General features: G+C 34.8%; 1 protein-coding gene across 1 annotated transcript; it reads left to right on the top strand.

Annotated features, from left to right (window-relative positions):
• The first annotated feature begins 1,681 nt into the window (after positions 1–1,681).
• Positions 1,682–19,253, top strand: ccdc93 (coiled-coil domain containing 93). The gene is made up of 23 exons (XM_056465669.1): positions 1,682–1,775; positions 2,787–2,900; positions 2,982–3,076; positions 3,183–3,294; positions 4,801–4,899; positions 4,974–5,030; positions 5,201–5,301; positions 7,143–7,179; positions 9,819–9,917; positions 10,027–10,077; positions 12,123–12,209; positions 13,105–13,218; positions 13,304–13,366; positions 13,441–13,514; positions 14,051–14,132; positions 14,210–14,284; positions 16,209–16,280; positions 16,367–16,475; positions 17,959–18,041; positions 18,229–18,266; positions 18,387–18,471; positions 18,624–18,737; positions 18,839–19,253. The coding sequence occupies exons 1-23, from the start codon at positions 1,692–1,694 to the stop codon at positions 18,893–18,895; spliced, it is 1,902 nt and encodes a 633-aa protein (XP_056321644.1). The 5' UTR covers positions 1,682–1,691; the 3' UTR covers positions 18,896–19,253.
• Positions 19,254–19,580: the final 327 nt, after the last annotated feature.

Below are 19,580 nucleotides of genomic sequence, written 5' to 3'. Positions count from 1 at the left end.
AGCTGATTTGTGCAACAGAATATAAAAATGTATTGTCTTTACAAATCAGCTTTTACATTTATTTTATTAAAGGTGCTCTTGTCGTAATGACTCAAAGTTATGGCACGTTGCATAATTAATCAAAACCTAAACTTAGATTTTGGGATTATTTCATCAACATACAGTAAATATTTTGTGCTTAATATCCAAACGAATAATATTTTTGTCACACTACAGGTACTTCATGAGTTGCTTAAACTATTGGATTCAGCAGTGCAGGCATACAAAGCATCCTTTTTGGTTTTGAGGCTGAAATTAAGTCTTCACGTCAAAGACGGCATCCACCCGGCATTTTAACATTGAAACTGAAATGGAAATTTCAACGTTGAAGGTCGGTCATGTGCAGGCAGGGCAACTAATGGTCAACTCACAACAAACAAACAACCAACAGACATGACAGTAACTTTAAAATGTCCTCCAGATATAGTCTGTTTACATCAAATCAAAAGCAGTGTAGGGCTACACAGCATTTATCCCACACATAAGAATTCAAATGCGTTTAAAGAGATAGTTCACCCAAAATTTCTGTCAATGGGCTAAATGCACAGCTAATGGTGAAAACTTTATGTGACTATTTTTAAATAATTTTATAAACTTCCTTTTACAGCATTGATGTTGTAATGCAATTCAAATATAATCAGTTAAATAGACTTAAGCATCCATTTAGTTGTTAAAGCGTAAAAAGAGACGAAAGAACGTTTAAACGCAGGCGGTGTCATTAGCAGCAGGTTAACACAGAAACTCCAAACATGAAAATACTAGAGTAAAATTAATTTCCATATTTTAAAGACATGGCGTGGAAAAATAGAAGTTAATGCTGTGCTTCTTGTTTGGTCTGATACCCACTTTATATCATATCTCAGCCAGGCAGTGAAGATTGCTGTATTTTAAAGAAATCAGACCTCAAACATGGCAATTTTGTAGGGGTTGACAATTAATCGGAAGCACTGAGGCTGGCTGACTGAAATTAAAAGTCTGTGTGCATTTATCCTATTACTCACCAGTCACTTGTTCAAAACCTATTCGCCTTTAACACACACACACACACACACTTTGAAAAATCCTGGTTGTTAGGAACCATTGCCTTCATTGTTTTCTTACTATAACAAGAGTCAATGGGTCCCAGCAACCAGCATACTTTATCTTTTGTGTGTGTGTGTGTTTGTTTGTGTGTGTGTGTGCACAGAATAAATAAACTCATAAAGGATTAAAACCACATGAGAGTAAATGATGAGGGAACTATCCCTTTAATATACTGAAAACATACAACAACAGAAGAATAATATTACAATAGGAAACGGTTTCAATGATTAGTCTTACCAGCACTTTCCGCAATTGGTTCTGGAGTTTTATCTATTCGGAGATGTTACATTTCGGAGCTCCTGCCACAAAAACAAACATTAAAACTGATACAAGACTAAAAGAATAAGTGACACTTAAACTTTCTGTAACAAATGATACGTCTTGATGATTTAGCGGAACAAATTTCTTACTCCTTGCTATTATTCTATTCAAAATGTACTATTTTCTTCTGGAATATGTAATATATTATACTATTGTATTTTGCCAAACACACAAAAAAGGGTTTGAACCGCTTAAAGACACCAGATTTGCGTCACGTTATTCTCCTCACGTGACACATCGTGATCATCATGGCGGCCACCTCTGTCTTTCAGAGAGTGAGAACGGGCTCGAAAATAGGAGCACAGTATGATCAGGAAGGCAATCTCATTAAGGTAAACAATTCATATTAAATATTCAAACCTTTATATCAGTACGGTTGTGTTTATCGCAGTTATTTATATTGTTTTTAAGGTTGTGCATTCTGTCAGGGAAGCCAGCCACCTACGGATCGGTTAAATATAAATATACATGTTGTGTTTTTCAATGGTCCTCGTTTATATTGAATCGAGGATGAACGCATATGCCAAGTTTGTGGTTTTTACAATGGTGAAACTGCAGCAAAATGTATACAAAGATATTGTGCATAACCAAGAAATTAAATAACGTGTAATAACATGTATACGCGGTGTCTTCTACTGTAATGCGTTTTTTAATTCAGTTGCTGCTGAATTACCTTACAAAAATGAATCATGTTTTTATTATAGCAAAGTTGAACACACTTTAAAGTAAATGTTCATTAGTTGTAATGTTAGTTTATGTATTTACGATCATTAACTAAATATGAACAACATTTTATGGCATTTATTAACCATAGTTCAGCATTTACATAATAATATTACATAGATATTACGTTTGTTGACATTAGTTAATGCACCGTGAGTTAACAAGAGCATTTAACAACTTTATTTTAATGAACTAATGTTAACAAAAATTAATAAATACTGTTTTATAATTGCATTGTTCATCTTTTCTTCATGTTACTAAAACATTAACATTACCTACTGGACCATTATTATAAAGTGCTACAGTAAAGTATTTTCCCCCTGTGATTTTTATTTATACATTATTTTATTTGCTACAGATACCACTGGTTGATTATGTTTTGTGTAGCAAAATCATGGTTAATTTGTGGATATAATGGTTTATCTACAACAACCATGCTTTTTGTTGTTGTTTTTTTGTAGTAAAATCATGGATACCTTTCATAAGGGTTGTTTGGATATTTATTTTTTAACTTTCAGTTTTTTTTCGGTGACAAGTGACAGTAAAAGCTTAACAATAAAATGTCTTTTATTTAAAAGGTCTGTTTAAATTTGCTGAGTCACATACTGAGTTATTGACAGGTGGAGACCCGCGAGGATGAGGAGCAGAATGTCAAGCTTGCAGAGATTTTGGAGCTGTTGCTCGCGGCTGGTTATTTCAGAGCTCGCATTAAAGGGCTGACACCATTTGACAAGGTAATACTTTACACATCTGCTCCAACTACTTGTTTTACTCACCATTCGTTTAATTCTGAACTGTCTCTGCTTTTACATTAGGTGGTTGGGGGACTGACCTGGTGTATAACCACATGCAATTTTGACATAGACGTTGATCTGCTCTTCCAAGAAAATTCCACCATTGGTCAGAAAATGTGAGTGATAGGATAAACAACATTATACTACCAAGTATAGTAACATAAACTGATTCTGCTTTAACTGAACTCAATGTTTCTTCTGTATTTTTCCCCCTATATTAAGTGCTCTGACTGAGAGGATTGTGTCAGTTCTGCCCAAAATGAAATGTCCTCACCGTCTGGAGCCTCATCAGATCCAAGGGTTGGATTTTATCCACATCTTCCCTGTTGTACAGGTATGGACTATTGTACATCTATGCCAAACTTTTCAGCCTGCGACCCCTAAAATAATGTCAGTGACTCACAATCCCCACATTCCTCAGAGGTGGTCATAAATATGCAAACGTTGCACACACAACAATAGGCCTATATAAACACAAGCATATTGACAACGCAAAAAGTGCAACAGTCTAACAATCATATAATTTATTAATTTGTTTAATTTAAAATGAACCTCAGCTAATGAGACAGGTGGACACAATGTTTACAGCACAAGTCTATTCTTGGTCTAATTTTGGAGACACTGCTAATCAGAGATCATTCTTAATATTCAATAGTGGCCTGTATTTATTTTGAATGTGTTTGATTGCCATAAAGATGTCAGAAAGTTTAACCTGGTGCTATAAAATCAATCTGCTGCAGCTGACGCTATTGCGGTGTTGTAAATTTAACGTAAACACTCCAATCCTATGGAAAAAAAGATCATTTAAAGGCTGATGGCTATTTATTTGCACATTGTTTTTACTATTAAAAACTACTATTTTTATTTTCTGTGGGTTATGCTTAAAATATTGTAATTATAAGTTTAATAAAATTTATTTGATTTTGGAAGTGACCCTCTGTCATTGTCCCGCGACCCCCACTTTGGGAACCACTGATCTATGGCACCTAAATGAGTTTCTCTTATGTGCGTCAAGGATTTCATGTGATCAAACATAGTAAAAAAAGACAGATGATCCTATAGAAATTATACTTATATGCTGATTTGGTGCTCAATAAAAAATATCTTGTTATTATCAATGATTCTTTTGCTAATTAATTTTGTGGAAACTGTGAAACACTGTTCTCAGGGTTCTTTTGAATGCTGAAATTGGTGAAAAAGTTCTGTTGTGACTTTTGATAAATTTTATACAAAAAAAAGCTATTAACCTCCAACTTATAATGGTGTTTTTAGTTTAAATTACTTTAAGGGGCTTTACTATGCAAAAATCACTTTTATAAGGGGTTTATACACAGTTGTGTGGCAGCAGTCTGTGAAAATAACCAGCTTCTAATGGTAAAAATGTATTCATTTAGTTTTTATAATCACAATTAATATAAATAGTCTGCAGAAACACTTTGATTCATATTCTCCCTTTGTATGTGTCATCAGAGGGGGAAAGCCCTGTCCATTAGTGATGATCGCTCCCTCATTAGCATAGGACGTTTTGAATATATATTCTAATATCTTTGAATCTGCCACTATGCTGACATATAGGCGTTTGTAGCTCCGCCCTCTTTTGAAAAGAGCCCAATCTCATTTGAATTTAAAGCAACAGTCACCAAAACCGTACAATTAGGATCAAAGCCTAAAAGGTGCCATTTCAAAGAGTTATAAAACATTATTTGTGTGGTACTTTGAGCTGAAACTTCACATACACACTCTTGGGACATCAGAGACTTATTTTACATCTTGTAAAAAAGTGCATAATAGGTGCCTTTTAATGTCAATACTTACAAAGCATCTTTTGTGGGGTCTGTAGTGGCTGGTAAAGAAGGCGATTGAGACGCGTGAGGAGATGGGAGATTACGTCCGGTCATATTCCATCTCCCAGTTCCAGAAAACACATGCATTTCCTGAGGTGAGAGACAACACTGCAATACATCAAACCAATATTTGACATATTCTGAGTCTCAGTGATGGTCTGTGTTTCAGGATGAGGAGTTTGCATCGAAGAAGGATAGAGCCATCAGCACGGTGGTGAATGTGTGTGTAAGTGTCCGGTTACCTTTTATTCATCATCACCATGAGATTTGAAGAGCGATGTTTTGCTGAACTGAATATTCCTGCAGTATTGTGGCATCAGTTCCTCTCTCTAATGTAAATTTGATGAGAATGTAACGAGGTGTGGAGTAATTTGTGTATTGTGTGTTCGGGTGCAGGAAGTGTATGCTCCTCAAAGGCGTTATAAAAGACAAGTAGATGCTGGTGAGCTGTTGGACGAAGAGTCTAGAGTTCACTCCACCCTGCTGGAGTTTGGCAGGTACTCCTTTTAATTTCCTTAACAGGGGAAAAAGAACTTCCCAATTTCTTCTTGAATCACAAATCTAAATAAACCAAACATTGTCACTGTGTTGTGTACTTGCAGTAGGGTTACTGTGGAGACATAAGGGGTTGTTTATAAAGGTTTGGGGACAGTAATGTCCTGAGGTCTATTTTTCGTAGACCTCACTTAAATAATCTAAGATGAGTTGGCAGATCCTGGATCTTTTAATCTTGATAACTGATCTCTGGCTAATTTGATTCTTCATACAAGTTCTCGAATCAGATTTAAATATCAGGATGAACTGATTTGAGATTGCCTTGTGTAATTGTGCTTGTTGTGAAGGACAGATCTATCGTTCCTCGAAAACATGATCAGCAATGCAGCGGTTGGCTGATGGCACAGCAGCGTAATGACATCATCTGATAATATTCAATTATCCATGTGATCAAAATGACATAAAATTCATAGTAAACGTTTTGTTAATTATGATTCGCAATGGCTTTGGTCATTTGTTGTTCCCTGCAGGCTTTACACTTTCTTGTGTCAAGAGTAATTAGCCATTTATTTAGTTTTACTTTTAAATGGATTTTCTTGAGGATGGTATTCAAGTTTCTCCAAGTTTCACTGGCTGTTTAAATTCATTTTATAATGACATTTTGTCATTCCAATCATAAAAAAAGATTGTCCATTTCTGACCACTTCCTAATGTTGTTGAAAACACAGCCCAGATTGCTTTTATAGTGTATAAGCTCATCAAATAATCTAATATGTGATTTTAAAACATTTCATATTAGTGTTGAAAAAAGCTGGGCTTAATGTATTTGTGAAGATATTTTTTTCATAAGTCTATGCACATTATATGAAATCGAAATTTTTGTAACACTTTATATTAATGGTCAATTAATTAATGTTAGTACATGTATTTATTAACATCATAAACATTTAATTAATGTTAGTTCATGCATTTACTGATGAACAAGCAATGAACAATGCATTTATTACAGTATTTTAAATCTTTGTTAACGAAAATAAAGTCATTCATTGTTAGTCCTTGTTAACTCCCAACTAATGCTATCAAGCACAACTCTGGATTTTAATATAGCATTAGTAAACGTTAAACTATGATTAATAAATGCTGTACAAAGTATTGTTCATGCTTAGTTCATGTTAGTAATTACTATTACTAACATTAACTAATGGACCATTGTTTTAAAGTGCTACCGAAATCTTTTAATATTATAAATGCCTCCAATTTCTGAATAAAAGTATAACATTTCTTTAATGCATTAAATACAATTTTGAACAATAATGTATGACAACATTAAATTGGATATAAACACTGAAAATTGTTGATCCTGGTATATTCATCATCAAATTTAATACCAATTTCTATCCTGATTCTCTATTTCTCATTCATTTCCTTCACTCGTTTCAGATGTAATCTCCATTAACAACATCTATTAATTCACACAATTTCTATAGTCTTCATCTTATTCTTCACTTCCTTCCTTTTTCTTTCTATCTGCCTCTTTCATTTCACTCATCACCAGTCCATGCCTTCTCATATCCCAGTATATGCAGTGAGTATGATTGAGTTTCTGGGAATGGGAGTGAGGCAGATTGGCTTTGCATCAGCTGCATTAATCTCTTTCATTTTGCATCTGCCCAAGTGCTGTTTTTACTTTCACGTGTTCAATGCATCTGAACGTTTGGTCAATTTGTAATTTCCTGTCATGTGGTTGTGTGCTGCCTGTATTCTTGTGTTTTGAAAGAAACTTGCCGTGGGCCACATGCTGTGTTTAATTTCAATATGAAGCATTCGTTTTCTGTTTTTCCAGGCGCTATGGATTCAGCAAACAGTCTAAATCAGGCACAGTGAGTATCAGATTTTTTTCCTTCATGGCACATTAAAAAGTCTAGACAAAAAGGTCATGATATAGCAGCTGACTCATTGGTCCATGGATGAAATGGATTCCAGTTTAGCCCAAAACTAGCCTACTACAGTTCAAGTCAAATTTTGCCCAATGGCAGGCAAAACTAGCCCACTTGGCAGTCAAAACTAGCCCAAAGTCAGCCCATTTGGCAGTCAAAACTAGCCCAATCGCAAGTCAAAACTACCTAAATGGTAATTAAAACTAGCTTAATCGTCAATCAAACCTAGCTCAATGTCAGTGAAAACTAGCCTAAAACTAGCCAATGCCAGTCATACTTACTCAAAGGTATTCAAAACTAGCCAAAAGCTAGCCTATTTAGCAATCAAAACTAGCCCAATCGCCAGTTAAAACTAGCTGAATGCAACTACAACTAGCTTAATCGTCAATTAAAACTAACCAATGCCAGTCATAACTAGGCCCACACGGAATCTGCGCAGGCAGAAATCCACAGATTTTTAGCCCATCACTGAGTCTATTTATTTACTTGTGTAAATTTATATTTATCCAGTTTTTAAATTAGTTTTAGTAATATTATTGACTGATATGAAAGTGTTCACTTTAACTGTATTTAACAATACAGTTTGTAAAGTAATATTTTCTGTCTTTTAGTAGAGATATTATATAAAAGACTTGCTTTTACCAAAAAAGTAGATCTAATTTGGATTGCATTGTAAACATTATGTAAAAGTTAAAAAGGTATTATTTTATTAATTTTCATAAATATAAAGTTAATATAAAGTTTTTAGTTATGATACTCCCGAAATCATTCCGCATAAATTCGAAGACTTTACAAAATTATCCACAGAAATAGCAAAAATTGTCCGCAGATTCTGTCTGGCCCTAGTCGTAACAATCAAAGGCAGTCAAAACTAGCTCAACCAGCTAGCCCAGTTGGCAGTCAAAACTACCCCAATGGCAGTTAAAACTAGCCCAAGACTAGCTTAATCGCCTTATTAGCCCAGTGACAGTTAGAGCAGCATGATATTGGAAAAAACTGACATCGAGTTATTTAGTTGTTTTGTTTTTCTGTTATATATATATATATGCATGCAATTGAGCAAAGACACAATAAATGAAATAAACAGTGCTTTAATCAACTGGAAAATAACACTGTATATAGTAGTTAACATTTGAAGTGGATCAAAACCTTTCATTAAATTTGTCCTGAAACTACTGAACAACACCCATACTTGTTTTTTGAAAAACTTGTTTGATCCACTTTAAATATTGACTACTGTAGTCTTTGTTGTAGAAATAATTCAATGCAATTATCCTTAGTTAAAGCCTAACACTAAGAAATGACCTTCAATATCTTTAGGGTTAAACTTTGCATTTGTTCTGAACTGTGTAGTTTCTGGTCAACTATATTTGCCAACACGACATTGCAGATCCTGAGATGTGACTATTGCAGGATGCTAAAACTATATCTTGTGCTGCAGCACTAGATAGAAATATATTTTCTATCCATGGTGGATTTGGTTTTCTAGTTCAACTATAATTAGCTAGAATCAGTCCAGACGTACAACCAATTTGTATCGGCAACAATCAAACGGCATTTGGTCAGTGTTTTGGTTAACTGGTGTATATTTGTAATAAAGAGCTGTGGAGCAAATTAATACATTTTGTCCAAAACAAAATAGATGCACTTTCAGGGTTTCCATTCAAATTCCACGACTTTCAATTTCTAAGAAGCTGAATTTACAACAATTTACATAATTAACAGTATTATTAATCAATTGGCCGGTTGTTCTTTGCGTACTATTAAAATGGTTTTAGCTTGAATATCGTGACTTTAACAGCAACTATGACAACAATGGATACTTTACTATTTGCCTGGCTGTGAACAGCCTCTTCCATATTTGATAGTTCGATAGTAGTTTTACAAATGAAGAGTTCAGATCCAAAAACCTCTAAATGCCGTCTGAAATTTCCATCGAAAAAGAACAGTTTTCTTAGCCTCCATTGTTTATGTTGAGATATTTTACTTTAAAGACCAGGAAAAGAACTTATTCTTTGCCATAAAAGTGATATACATGCATATATAAAGTAAACATACACACAGAAGCCTTAAAAAATGCTAATTTTAGAGGGAAATTCAGACGGCATTTAGAGGCTTTTGCATCTGAACTCTTCAAATGTTTTATTTAGTTTTTCTGTCATCATTTTTTAGCACCCACTGTTTGCAGTGGTTATTTTGAAGCCAAAGCTCAGACACGCAACAATGCAATAAAAAAAAAAAGATAAGGTATTGAAAATTTTACTTTTTGATTAATGGATACTAAAATTTTATAAAGTGACAAACAAAAATCCTTGGTCAAAATAAAAATTCCCTGACTTTCCCGGCATGGAATAGACCTTTTAAAATTCTGTGATATTTCAGAATTTGTATGTTCCGAGATAAAGTCCTTCAAGCAAAACATTCGAGTGAAAATGCTGACAGACTTTGAAGGTTTTTGTATGCGCTGACCCTGGAACAGCCCCTGTGGTGTCCATCTGGGTGTAATAGATCACAGATGGAGAGAAGCGCAGTCTTGTGTTTGATTGGATGTTAGTGTGATCATGTGATGGTATTTCTAACAGGCAGTGGAGCAGAAGCAGGTGTCTGCTCCGGGAACACAAGGTGTGCCTCAGGGAATGACCCAGGTGTCTGAAGAGGAGGATCTGCAGGCTGCAGAGGAGGTCAGTAAGGGTCATATGAACCTTCACTTGTTTCTAATGACTCACTCTTCATCTGACTAATGTTCATTTTCCATCAACCAATCAGAAGCTCTGTTTATGTCTCTTACAGCTTCGAATTAAGGCTCTGATGACTGGAATGGCTGCTATGGCAACAGAGGAGGTACATTTCTAATTCACAGCAAACATTATAAATAACTATAATGATAACTACATAATCACCCATACAAGCGTACAATATTGTTATGCCACACACTGCAGCTTTAAATGCTTGAGCAAAGAGGAAGCAGGAAGGATTCTGATTGGCTGTAAGTGTTTTTAGCTGTCAGATGGATTAAATCCTTCTTAAAATGATTCCATCTATCATTATTGATGTGAAGTCAGCTATTCTTTTATATTTAGAACTGTATAGTTTCGCTTTTTGTTAATCGTTGTGTACTGTTCAAATTGACTACCCTTTTGTTGTGTTCGTGGCTGTTTTTGCCCCATTGACTTCTCCATTATAACGACTTTTCTGGATTGCAAAGTCATGACAGCATAAAATCATGCATTCTTGATTGTTGCTGGTTTTCCCTGTTGGGAAAAGGTTAAACTTTTAATTATTACTATTGATCATCAGTTGGCACCATTAAACCTTTAGATAGGCCTGTGCAAAAACGTTTCTGGCTTTGAGTTCTAAGGAGTAAAACCACAAACTATAGTGTGCATGCATAAATACACTTACTGTGTTTACTATGTTTTGAAAACTGAGCTGCTTATTTTTTATTTTGTCAAACATATCAGGGTAAGTGTGCAAAGGTCTCTCACACACACTATATTCCATATAATCATATAATTTGAAGCCAGAAACTAAGCTTTATTGCACTGCAACTGATGATTAATAGTAAAAATTAAAAACTTTACCTCTTCAAAACAGGGATTATTGGGTGAATTGTTGAGTTTTTGAAAATTTTCAAAGCATTTTCCCAAAATGTGTGTCAAAATAAGATTGGTCATTAAAAATCAGTCTACTTGGTGAAACACTGAGATAGTTGTGGTTAAATAAAGACTCAAAGGCTGTATTTACACTGCATGATTTAAGTGACCCAATTACGATTTTTGTTTCTCCTATGTGGCTCTGATCGGATATGGGCCATATACATGTACGCAGGAAAAAACACTCACATAGATCACGATTTACTCAAATCAGATTCAGGCCTTGTTCATGTTGAAATTTATCCAAAATGAATTGGATCTGTGCTCTTGTGTCTGCAGTGTAACCAGGCATATCAGATTTTTACCTAGTCGTGCGTCATTAAAAACTGTAGCTAATGACATCAACTCTGGTGAAGTCAGTTCTGAAATGAAAGTGTCAGAGTCCCAAACCTTAAGTCTTGTATAATAGGACCAAAAAAGCTTTTAGCACAAGTATTTAAGAATGTTAACGAGAGGGTGCGAGCACAAAATCTGCCACGTAAACAATTTAAACTAATATAAAACTATTGCATACAAAACGTGCAAAAATCACGCCATGGACATGACATTAAAATCCTTACTGGTTTAAAAAAAGCCTCAGTTAAAAGAATATGGTCAAATGATAACTTTTGTCATAAACTATAGCAAAACAACTTGACAAAAACAAACCCTGTGAACAGATAATGGAGAAAAGAGCATTCTTATTATCAGCAGTCAGTTCCTGCTCATTGCACCTTTTGTCTTTTGAGTCACTTTTAAAAGAGGATATAAGCGGGTCATCAAAATAAATAAATAAATTTATAAAAAAATCGGATACAGTCACAAAATGGGAATTGACTCTCAAGAACTGCAGTGTAAATGCAGCCTAAATCACCTCAGAGTGGATGAAAACATCCCCAAGAGCACACAAGTGTTTAAAGGCCTTTACAATGGAAGAGTTTAAAAGGATGCCTTACCCAAAAAATCTCAATTCAATCTGTATAAATCTCATTCTCCTGTGAAACATGATGTAAAATGTGATTTTAAATGATGTAGAATGTAGAAGATGTCATGGTAGCATTTGTTCGTACAGCGGGAGTCAAACTCCAGTGCTGGTTGGTTCCCAGCATTCTTCAGAATCCATTTATGTGTTCTGCTAATTGATAATGACATGAGGATGTAGCATTTATTCTGAGTGAACTAATCTTTTAAAATCAATAGCTTGGGCATATGGGGCCTGAATGATTTTAGACACTTTTTCTGTGTATTTTCTAGGGCAAGTTGTCGGCGAGCACAGTTGGCCACATTGTTGGACTGCAGTCTGAGGAGATCAAGCAAATTGCTACAGAGTATGCAGAAAAAGTAAGCAGCATATTACTCATACAACAATGTTTTCAGTAATAGTATATTAAACAATTGAACTGATTATTGCTCTGGTCTGCAGTCGCTTATTCTCAACAGGACAAGAGGGAAAATCTTGTCGCACACGATGGGCTTATATTTAAGATTTTATTCACTTAAGACTGTCCAATGCGACTGCATATGTTTTTATTGTTTACAGTTGAAGTCATAATTAATAGCCCCCCTGTTTATTTTTTCCCCCAATTTCTGTTTAACGGAGAGATTTTTTTTTTTTCCAACATATTTCTAAACATAAAAGTTTTAATAACTCATTTCTAATAACTGAATTATTTTCTCTTTGCCATGATGACAGTAAATAATATTTGACTAGATATTTTTCAAGACACTTCTATACAGCTTAAAGTGACATTTAAAGGCTTAATTAGGTTAATTAGGCAGGTTAGGGTAATTAGGCAAGTTATTGTATAATGATGGTTTGTTCTGTCGATTATCGGGAAAAAATATAGCTTACAGGGGCTTATAATTTTGACCTTAAAATGGATTTAAGAAAATTTGAAACTGCTTTTATTCTAGCCGAAATAAAACAAATAAGACTTTCTCCAGAAGAAAAAATATTATCAGACATGCTGTGAAAATTTCCTTGCTCTGTTAAACATCATTTGGGAAATATAAAAATAATAATAATTGAAAGTGGGGCTAATAATTCTGACTTCAACTGTATATTTTGGCCTATATCAGAACATTGTTCTCATTTCTCCAACAAGGCAAATGTTTTGTGAACATATTGAAAGTATGGTAGGGTGTTATCCTCAGTCAATTACTCTGTACGCATTTATTAACCAGTTATTAGGATGTCTGTGTTATAAAATCTTACTGTATGTGTGTTTTTGGACAGGCAGAGCGCTCTGTGGAGGATCGGCCAGAGAGATTTGGGCCTGTGCAACAACACCGGCGTCAGCTAGCATCACTCAATAAACAAATCACTCAAAAGACTAAAGAACTGGAAGAGGTAAGACACTCATCATTTTCTGTTGATATGACAGTTTGTTTCTTCTGTTTGTTTGTTTGTGTCATTATTTCTTTTCTCCCCCTAGCTTCAATCCAAGCAGCAGGAGGTCAGATCGGCATGTGAGGATGCTAAAATTAAACTAGCTGAGGTGAGGCAGGTAGACACAAACATATACTGACTGATAATGGTTGACTCGGATAGTTAATGTATGTGTTATTCTAGGCCACAGTGCAGTCAGAAAAGCTAGAGAAAGAACTGAGCTCACTGGAGGACATCGAGTCTCAGGCAGATTCAGTGTAAGTAAAGCACAAAGCCTACTTTCTAGTGTGCATGTGTCAAGCTTTGTGTGCTTATCTTGATTTTCACCACAGAGGGTGTTTTAAAGGGATAGTTCACACAAAACTGAAAATTCTGCCATCATTTAGTCACCCTCCAAATTTTCCAAACCGGTTTAACTTTCTTCTGTTGAACACTTAAAAAGAGAAGATATTTTGAAGAATGCTGAAAACCTGTAACCATTGAATTCCATAGTATTTGTTTTGCCTACTATGGAAGTCTATGGTTACAAGTTTTCAGCATTCTTCAAAATATCTTCTTTTTTAGTGTTCAACAAAAGAAAGGTTTTTAAACATTTGAGGGTGAGTAAATTTCGCATGAACTATCCCTTTAAATCTTCATCCTGCTTCATTTTGAAGAGGTTAAAATCATCTCGTTTAGCTGATTATGATAAAATATACTCGTTTGTATTATTGTTTGAGTGTATGATTATTCTGTACTAAATAAATGAAACAAATCAGAAAATCAAAACTAATAGTGTGTTTTGGTCTTTTAGGTTGTTGGACAAGCTTCGTGCTCTGGTTGCCATGAATGAAAAACTGAAACATCAAGAGCAAACATTCCGATCACACTGTCGCGTACGTTACCAATTGATTTGTTCAGTGATAGCCAGTAAAGATGGAAGTGCTTCATTAACGGTTATGTGTCTGCACAGGAGGAAATGACCCGTCTGCAGCAGAATATTGAAGAGCTGAAATTAGAGTCTGGAGACGACGGAGATGATAAGAAGGTGCACATGACTGTCACACAGTAATACACTGATGCTTTTTGCAAATGAATTTGCTGCTATTGTCTACACGGTCATCTCAACTGATTTTAAGTTTTTTTATAAACTAATTTCGAGAGGTTCGCGTGCTTATTGATTCACCAATCAGATGATTCCTAACTCACTATAAATAAGCTGAGTTTCTTATCTCAGTATCTTCGTCTTGAAGTACCCACCCGTACTCCCCCTCATTTCCAGATGGGTGACATGGCAGTCCAGTGATTAGCACTGTTGCTTCACAGCAAGAAGGTCTCTGGTTAAAGTCCCTACTAAACTAGTTGACATTTCTGTGCGGAGTTTGCTCGTTCTCCTCTTGCTCGCATGGGTTTTCTCCGGTTTTCTCCCACAGTCCAAAAACACGCAACCTAAGTACGGTAAATTGAATGTACCAAATTGATACCATAGCCAAGCTCTTAGCAAGTGTACATCTCTTCTTAGCCATCCTATATCTCCCATTAACCAGAAATAAGTCACGGGAGTTCATCAAGATCTACCTGAGCTCAAACTCCCCTTGCCCTGCAAAAGGGAAGGAGCCCAGGGCTCAAGGATCTCATAAGCTCAGGGCTCTCTTCCGGGACAGCATGCTAAACAAGCTTAATAATCAATCATCAGCTAAGTGTGAAATGGTCTTGTTTTAAGAAATAATGTTAAAATTGAGTCTTTCCTTAAAACAAGCAAAAGTATCTAAAAACAAAAGATAAAAAAAAAAAAAACATCAAAAACTGAAGAATTATTTAGCTTACCCCATTGGCAGATTATTTAGCTTGTTTTAAGGAAAAACTCACTTAATTTTGGCATAGTATTTCTTAAAAACAAGATGATTATTTAGAAAAACTTCTTGATTTAATAAGTTTTTGATATTTGGACTAGAATTAAGACAAAGCTAAGTATGAAAGGGATTTTATTGCAGTGAAGGAAGCAAATCTTTTAGGTGTTAAAATGATAATGTTATGATGTTAATTAGCATAAACGGTTAGGTAAAGGTTAATTAGATACAGGTTTATATCTGTGTTTTGCTCTTTCCATCTTGGATACAATTCCATTACCTTTTTCAGCAGTTTTGAAAGCAAGCGCAAATCATTTTAAGAAATAATATGCCAAAATTAGGTGAGTTTTTCCTTAAAACAAGCAAAATAAACGACAAACAAGATTACCCCATTGGCAGAGTATTTTGCTTGTTTTAAGGAAAAACTCACTTAATTTGGGCCTATTATTTCTTAAAAACAAGACAATAGTTTTTGCTTATTTAGAAAAAGCTTCTTGATTAAGAAATTTTTAAACATTTGGACTAGAAACGAGGCAAGAAAGGGATTATTGCAGTAAAGGAAGCAACTCTTTCTTGGTCTTCAAATGTTATCCTAATAGTGTGATGTGCTAATTAGCATAAACCCCAAAAGCTGCAGATTTATATCAGTGCTTTGCTCTTTCCACCATTTTGGATACAATTCCATAACCTTTTTCTGCAGTTTTGAAGTAAGCTTAAATAATTAAGAAATAATATGCCAAAATTAGGTGAGTTTTTCCTTAAACTAAATGATAAACGACAAACAAGATTACCCCATTGGCGAGTATTTTGCTCGTTTTCAGGAAAAACTAACTTGATTTGGGCATAGTATTTTTTAAAACAATACAGTAGTTTAAGGAATTTTTAAACATTTGGACTAGAAACAATGCAAGAAAAGTATTTTTTGCAGTAAAGGAAGCAACTTTTTTTTTTTTGGTCTTCAAATGTTATGCTAATAGTGTAATGTGTTAATTAGCACAAGCCCAAAAAGTTTAGTCAGGATCTGTGTTTTGCTTTTTCCACCATTTTGGATGCAATTCAAAACAGATTTTAAAATAAGTGTGGATAATCTCTTAGACTCACCCTCTGTATATGTGTTTGCAGGAGATGAACATGTTGATTGATCAGCAATACACTGCGGACAGAGAGAAGCTACAGAAGATCCGTCTACTCATGGTAGGTCAAAGTTAAACTGATTGTTTTACTCAGCAAATGCCTTTTAAAAATTCCTCTAACAAATTCTGTTCTACTGCCCCCTGCAGGCTCGGAGGAACCGTGAGATCGCCATCCTGCAGAGAAAGATTGATGAAGTTCCCAGCAGAGCCGAGCTGACGCAGTATCAGAAACGCTTCATTGAACTGTACAGCCAAGGTGTGTGGTTGTTATTTAAAGTTGATGTGAAATCAAAATAATCTTTATTTTAATCTGTGCAAGTTAATACACTGAAAAAATATGAAAGATTTTGGTTCTGCATTTGGAGTGGTGGTCATTTTATGTTAGTTTGATGCCTTCAGCCTCAATATTCTTAACCACGCCCCTCTTACTGTTAGTTTGCTACAAGGGAATGATGTGCAAAAAGAAAGCCCCGCCCCCTATTCAAGATTCCATCTCAGTTGGAAGTTCATCAACATACTTAAAAGTCTCAGTAACTTTGGGTTCACTTTAAAGGCTGACTGAAAATTCACCAGATCAGTTCTGAAAACCCATGTTTCTTTTTTGACTTTGTTATATATTTTTCTTTCACAAATTGGTTGCTCTTAGGCTTCTGCAGGTATCAAAAGTTCTTGTTGCAATTATTTGCCAAGCTTTTATTATGGTATGTGGTATTGAATAAAGGGCTCGCAAAATCACTCTGGACACCTCACACCCAGCACACTACCTGTTCGAACTGTTACCGTCTGGTCGGCGCTTCAGAGCACCAAGCACAAAAACAGCCAGACACAGGAAAAGTTTCTTTCCTCAGGCTGTCTACCTTATGAACAGTTAAATATTCTCCTACTGTGCAATAAATATGTACAATACTCTCTCATACGCACTTGTACACAGCACCTTATAACCTGTATATTTATAACAATCTGTACATACAACTCAACATCCAGGTTTCTTCACTAACCGCATCTGTTTAATGTTCATCATTTTTTATTATTATTATTTTATTTTTTCAGATTTATTTTGTGTTGTCACTTGTCACTTTATGTACACTGGAAGCTTCTGTAGCCAAAACAAATTCCTTGTGTGTGTGAAGCACACTTGGCAATAAAACTGATTCTGATTCTGATATTATCACAATATTGACTTAAGCAGAAAAAATGATTACTTCTAAGTGTTCTAATAATCAAAAAATACTTTGTAGCTTTATTGTATCTACATGTTCAGAGTAAATAAATGTTTTAAATTAAATTGCAAAAGGATTATAAAGTACAATAGGTACCACTTTATAATAACAATGTCAGTTAGTGCATTAAAATATACAGTTAGAAAGTCATGAGTTGTTAAAGTTAATGAAAATAAAACTGAATTTAATAAAACGGTTGACTTTAAATGCATTAAGAAATGAACAATCTAAGGTTAATAAATGTTGTTGTTGTCATTAAATTGACTGTAGTTAAACCTGTTAACAAACAGCACCTTACTGTAAAGTTATCTAACTAAAGACCTATAAATAGTTGCAGGATTTTCAATTTTCATGTCTGAAAATCAGTCGCCTATTAAGTCTTAAACATTTGGTGCTGTGATGAATATTCTATAAAAGTTGAAATAATAAATGCCAATGATATTGTTCATGTTTTTTATCATGATTTATTGAATATCAGCATATGGCTAGTTCATCTCTTTTGTTTTTGCTGTTTTTCAGTCTCTGCAACACACAAGGAAACAAAACAGTTCTTCACACTTTACAACACCTTAGATGACAAGAAGGTTTACTTGGAGAAAGAGGTATCAGTTTTGTGTTTAGCAGTGCTGTTAGCTTTTTTCTTATCTTTAGTGTAGAACCTTATTAATTACAGTATATATTTTAATTCATAAAAGTCTAACCACCAGCAACACTCCAGGGTTTTTCATTGAGTGAGTTCAAAATCAAATTATGTTCCCTATAAATAAGATATTCTCTTTACTTTAACAGGTCAATCTGCTGAACTCCATCCATGATCATTTCCAGCAGTGAGTATCCAATAGAGTGCTAGGATCCATGTGAAAACGTAGGTCAAAACGTAGGATGTTTTGACCTCTTTTCTAATGGCTCGGGCAAATGTAGATAAGATGTGCACTTGTGTTTTTTAGGGCCATGGCTTCATCAGGAGGTAAAGAACAATTCCTCAGACAGATGGAGCAAATTGTGGAAGGAATCAAACAGAGTCGCATAAAGGTACGAAATCATGCCATGGAGGATTCGCTTCATCTGAGGAATCTGCTTCTGTACCTCATTTCCATTTTGCACACGAGTCAGTTTAATTCCAACTAGTTTTACCTCTTCAGACTGATCATTTGCTTTTCTAACACATATTTGTGCTCTTAAAGATGGAAAAGAAAAGACAGGAGAATAAAATGCGCAGAGATCAGCTGAATGATGAATACCTTGAGCTGCTGGACAAACAGAGGCTCTACTTTAAAACGGTCAAGGACTTTAAAGAGGTAAACACACAGATCCATAGCTTTATAATAGTACCCCTTCCTCTACACCTTACATCAATATTCTGAATTGAGAAAACTGATTTCCATTCTTGTTTGTTCAGGAGTGCCGTAAGAATGAGATGCTGTTGTCTAAACTGAGAGCTAAAGGAGCTTCATAACTGCTGGAGGTCAAAACACAAGTACTCTCCCATGTAGCACTTCAAAACACACTCTCATTCCCTGATGTTTATATTTCAATCTACTGAAGCCTCATATTGATATCACATCTGCTTTCCGACAGAAACACCCCCTGCTGTTCAGTATATGTGTGTTAACCTGAATTGTTCTAGGTTCAGAGACTATTATACTGTTAAACATTTGTGCCATGATGCTGTATTCTTTAAACTCATGATGTACATAGGAAATCCGCTTACTAATCAGTTTTCCTTTTGTATTTGTGATCAAAATTTGCTGCCATAAGACTAAAATGCATTAAAAGAGAAATGAACTTGCTGAGACTTGCATTTACTAAATGAACAGTCGCCTTCAAAAGGTAATATATAGAAGACATACAAATTTAGCAAAATACTGAACATAAAAACAATCCAATTCCTGTATTTAGAATAATGTCAGTATTTATATACTGCTTTTTAATTCAGAAGTGGTGGATGAAGTACACATTTCAAGCACTTGGGTAAAAGTACAAATGCCCTAATAAAACTCCTAATGTTTTTTCACTACACGAGTAAATGTTAGGTTGTTTTGCACAGTTTACACGAATAAATCCTAATGTTTGACATTGATAACTTGCTCTTGCTCTTTCACACAATTGGCCAAATAAGCATAATTTGCTATTTTTTATTA

This window comes from Danio aesculapii, chromosome 9 (genome assembly GCF_903798145.1).
Source record: "Danio aesculapii chromosome 9, fDanAes4.1, whole genome shotgun sequence".
Lineage (NCBI taxonomy): Eukaryota > Metazoa > Chordata > Actinopteri > Cypriniformes > Danionidae > Danio > Danio aesculapii.
The sequence above is the reverse complement of the archived record's forward strand: the minus strand, read 5'-3'. Positions and strand labels throughout refer to the sequence as shown.

Excerpts from the sequence above, each read along its gene's own strand:
- ccdc93 (XM_056465669.1), top strand. The coding sequence starts at position 1,692 with ATGGCGGCCACCTCTGTCTTTCAGAGAGTGAGAACGGGCTCGAAAATA. Across the intron at positions 3,295-4,800 it reads ACATCTTCCCTGTTGTACAG|TGGCTGGTAAAGAAGGCGAT; the intron begins GTATGGACTATT and ends TGGGGTCTGTAG. Across the intron at positions 5,302-7,142 it reads ACCCTGCTGGAGTTTGGCAG|GCGCTATGGATTCAGCAAAC; the intron begins GTACTCCTTTTA and ends CTGTTTTTCCAG.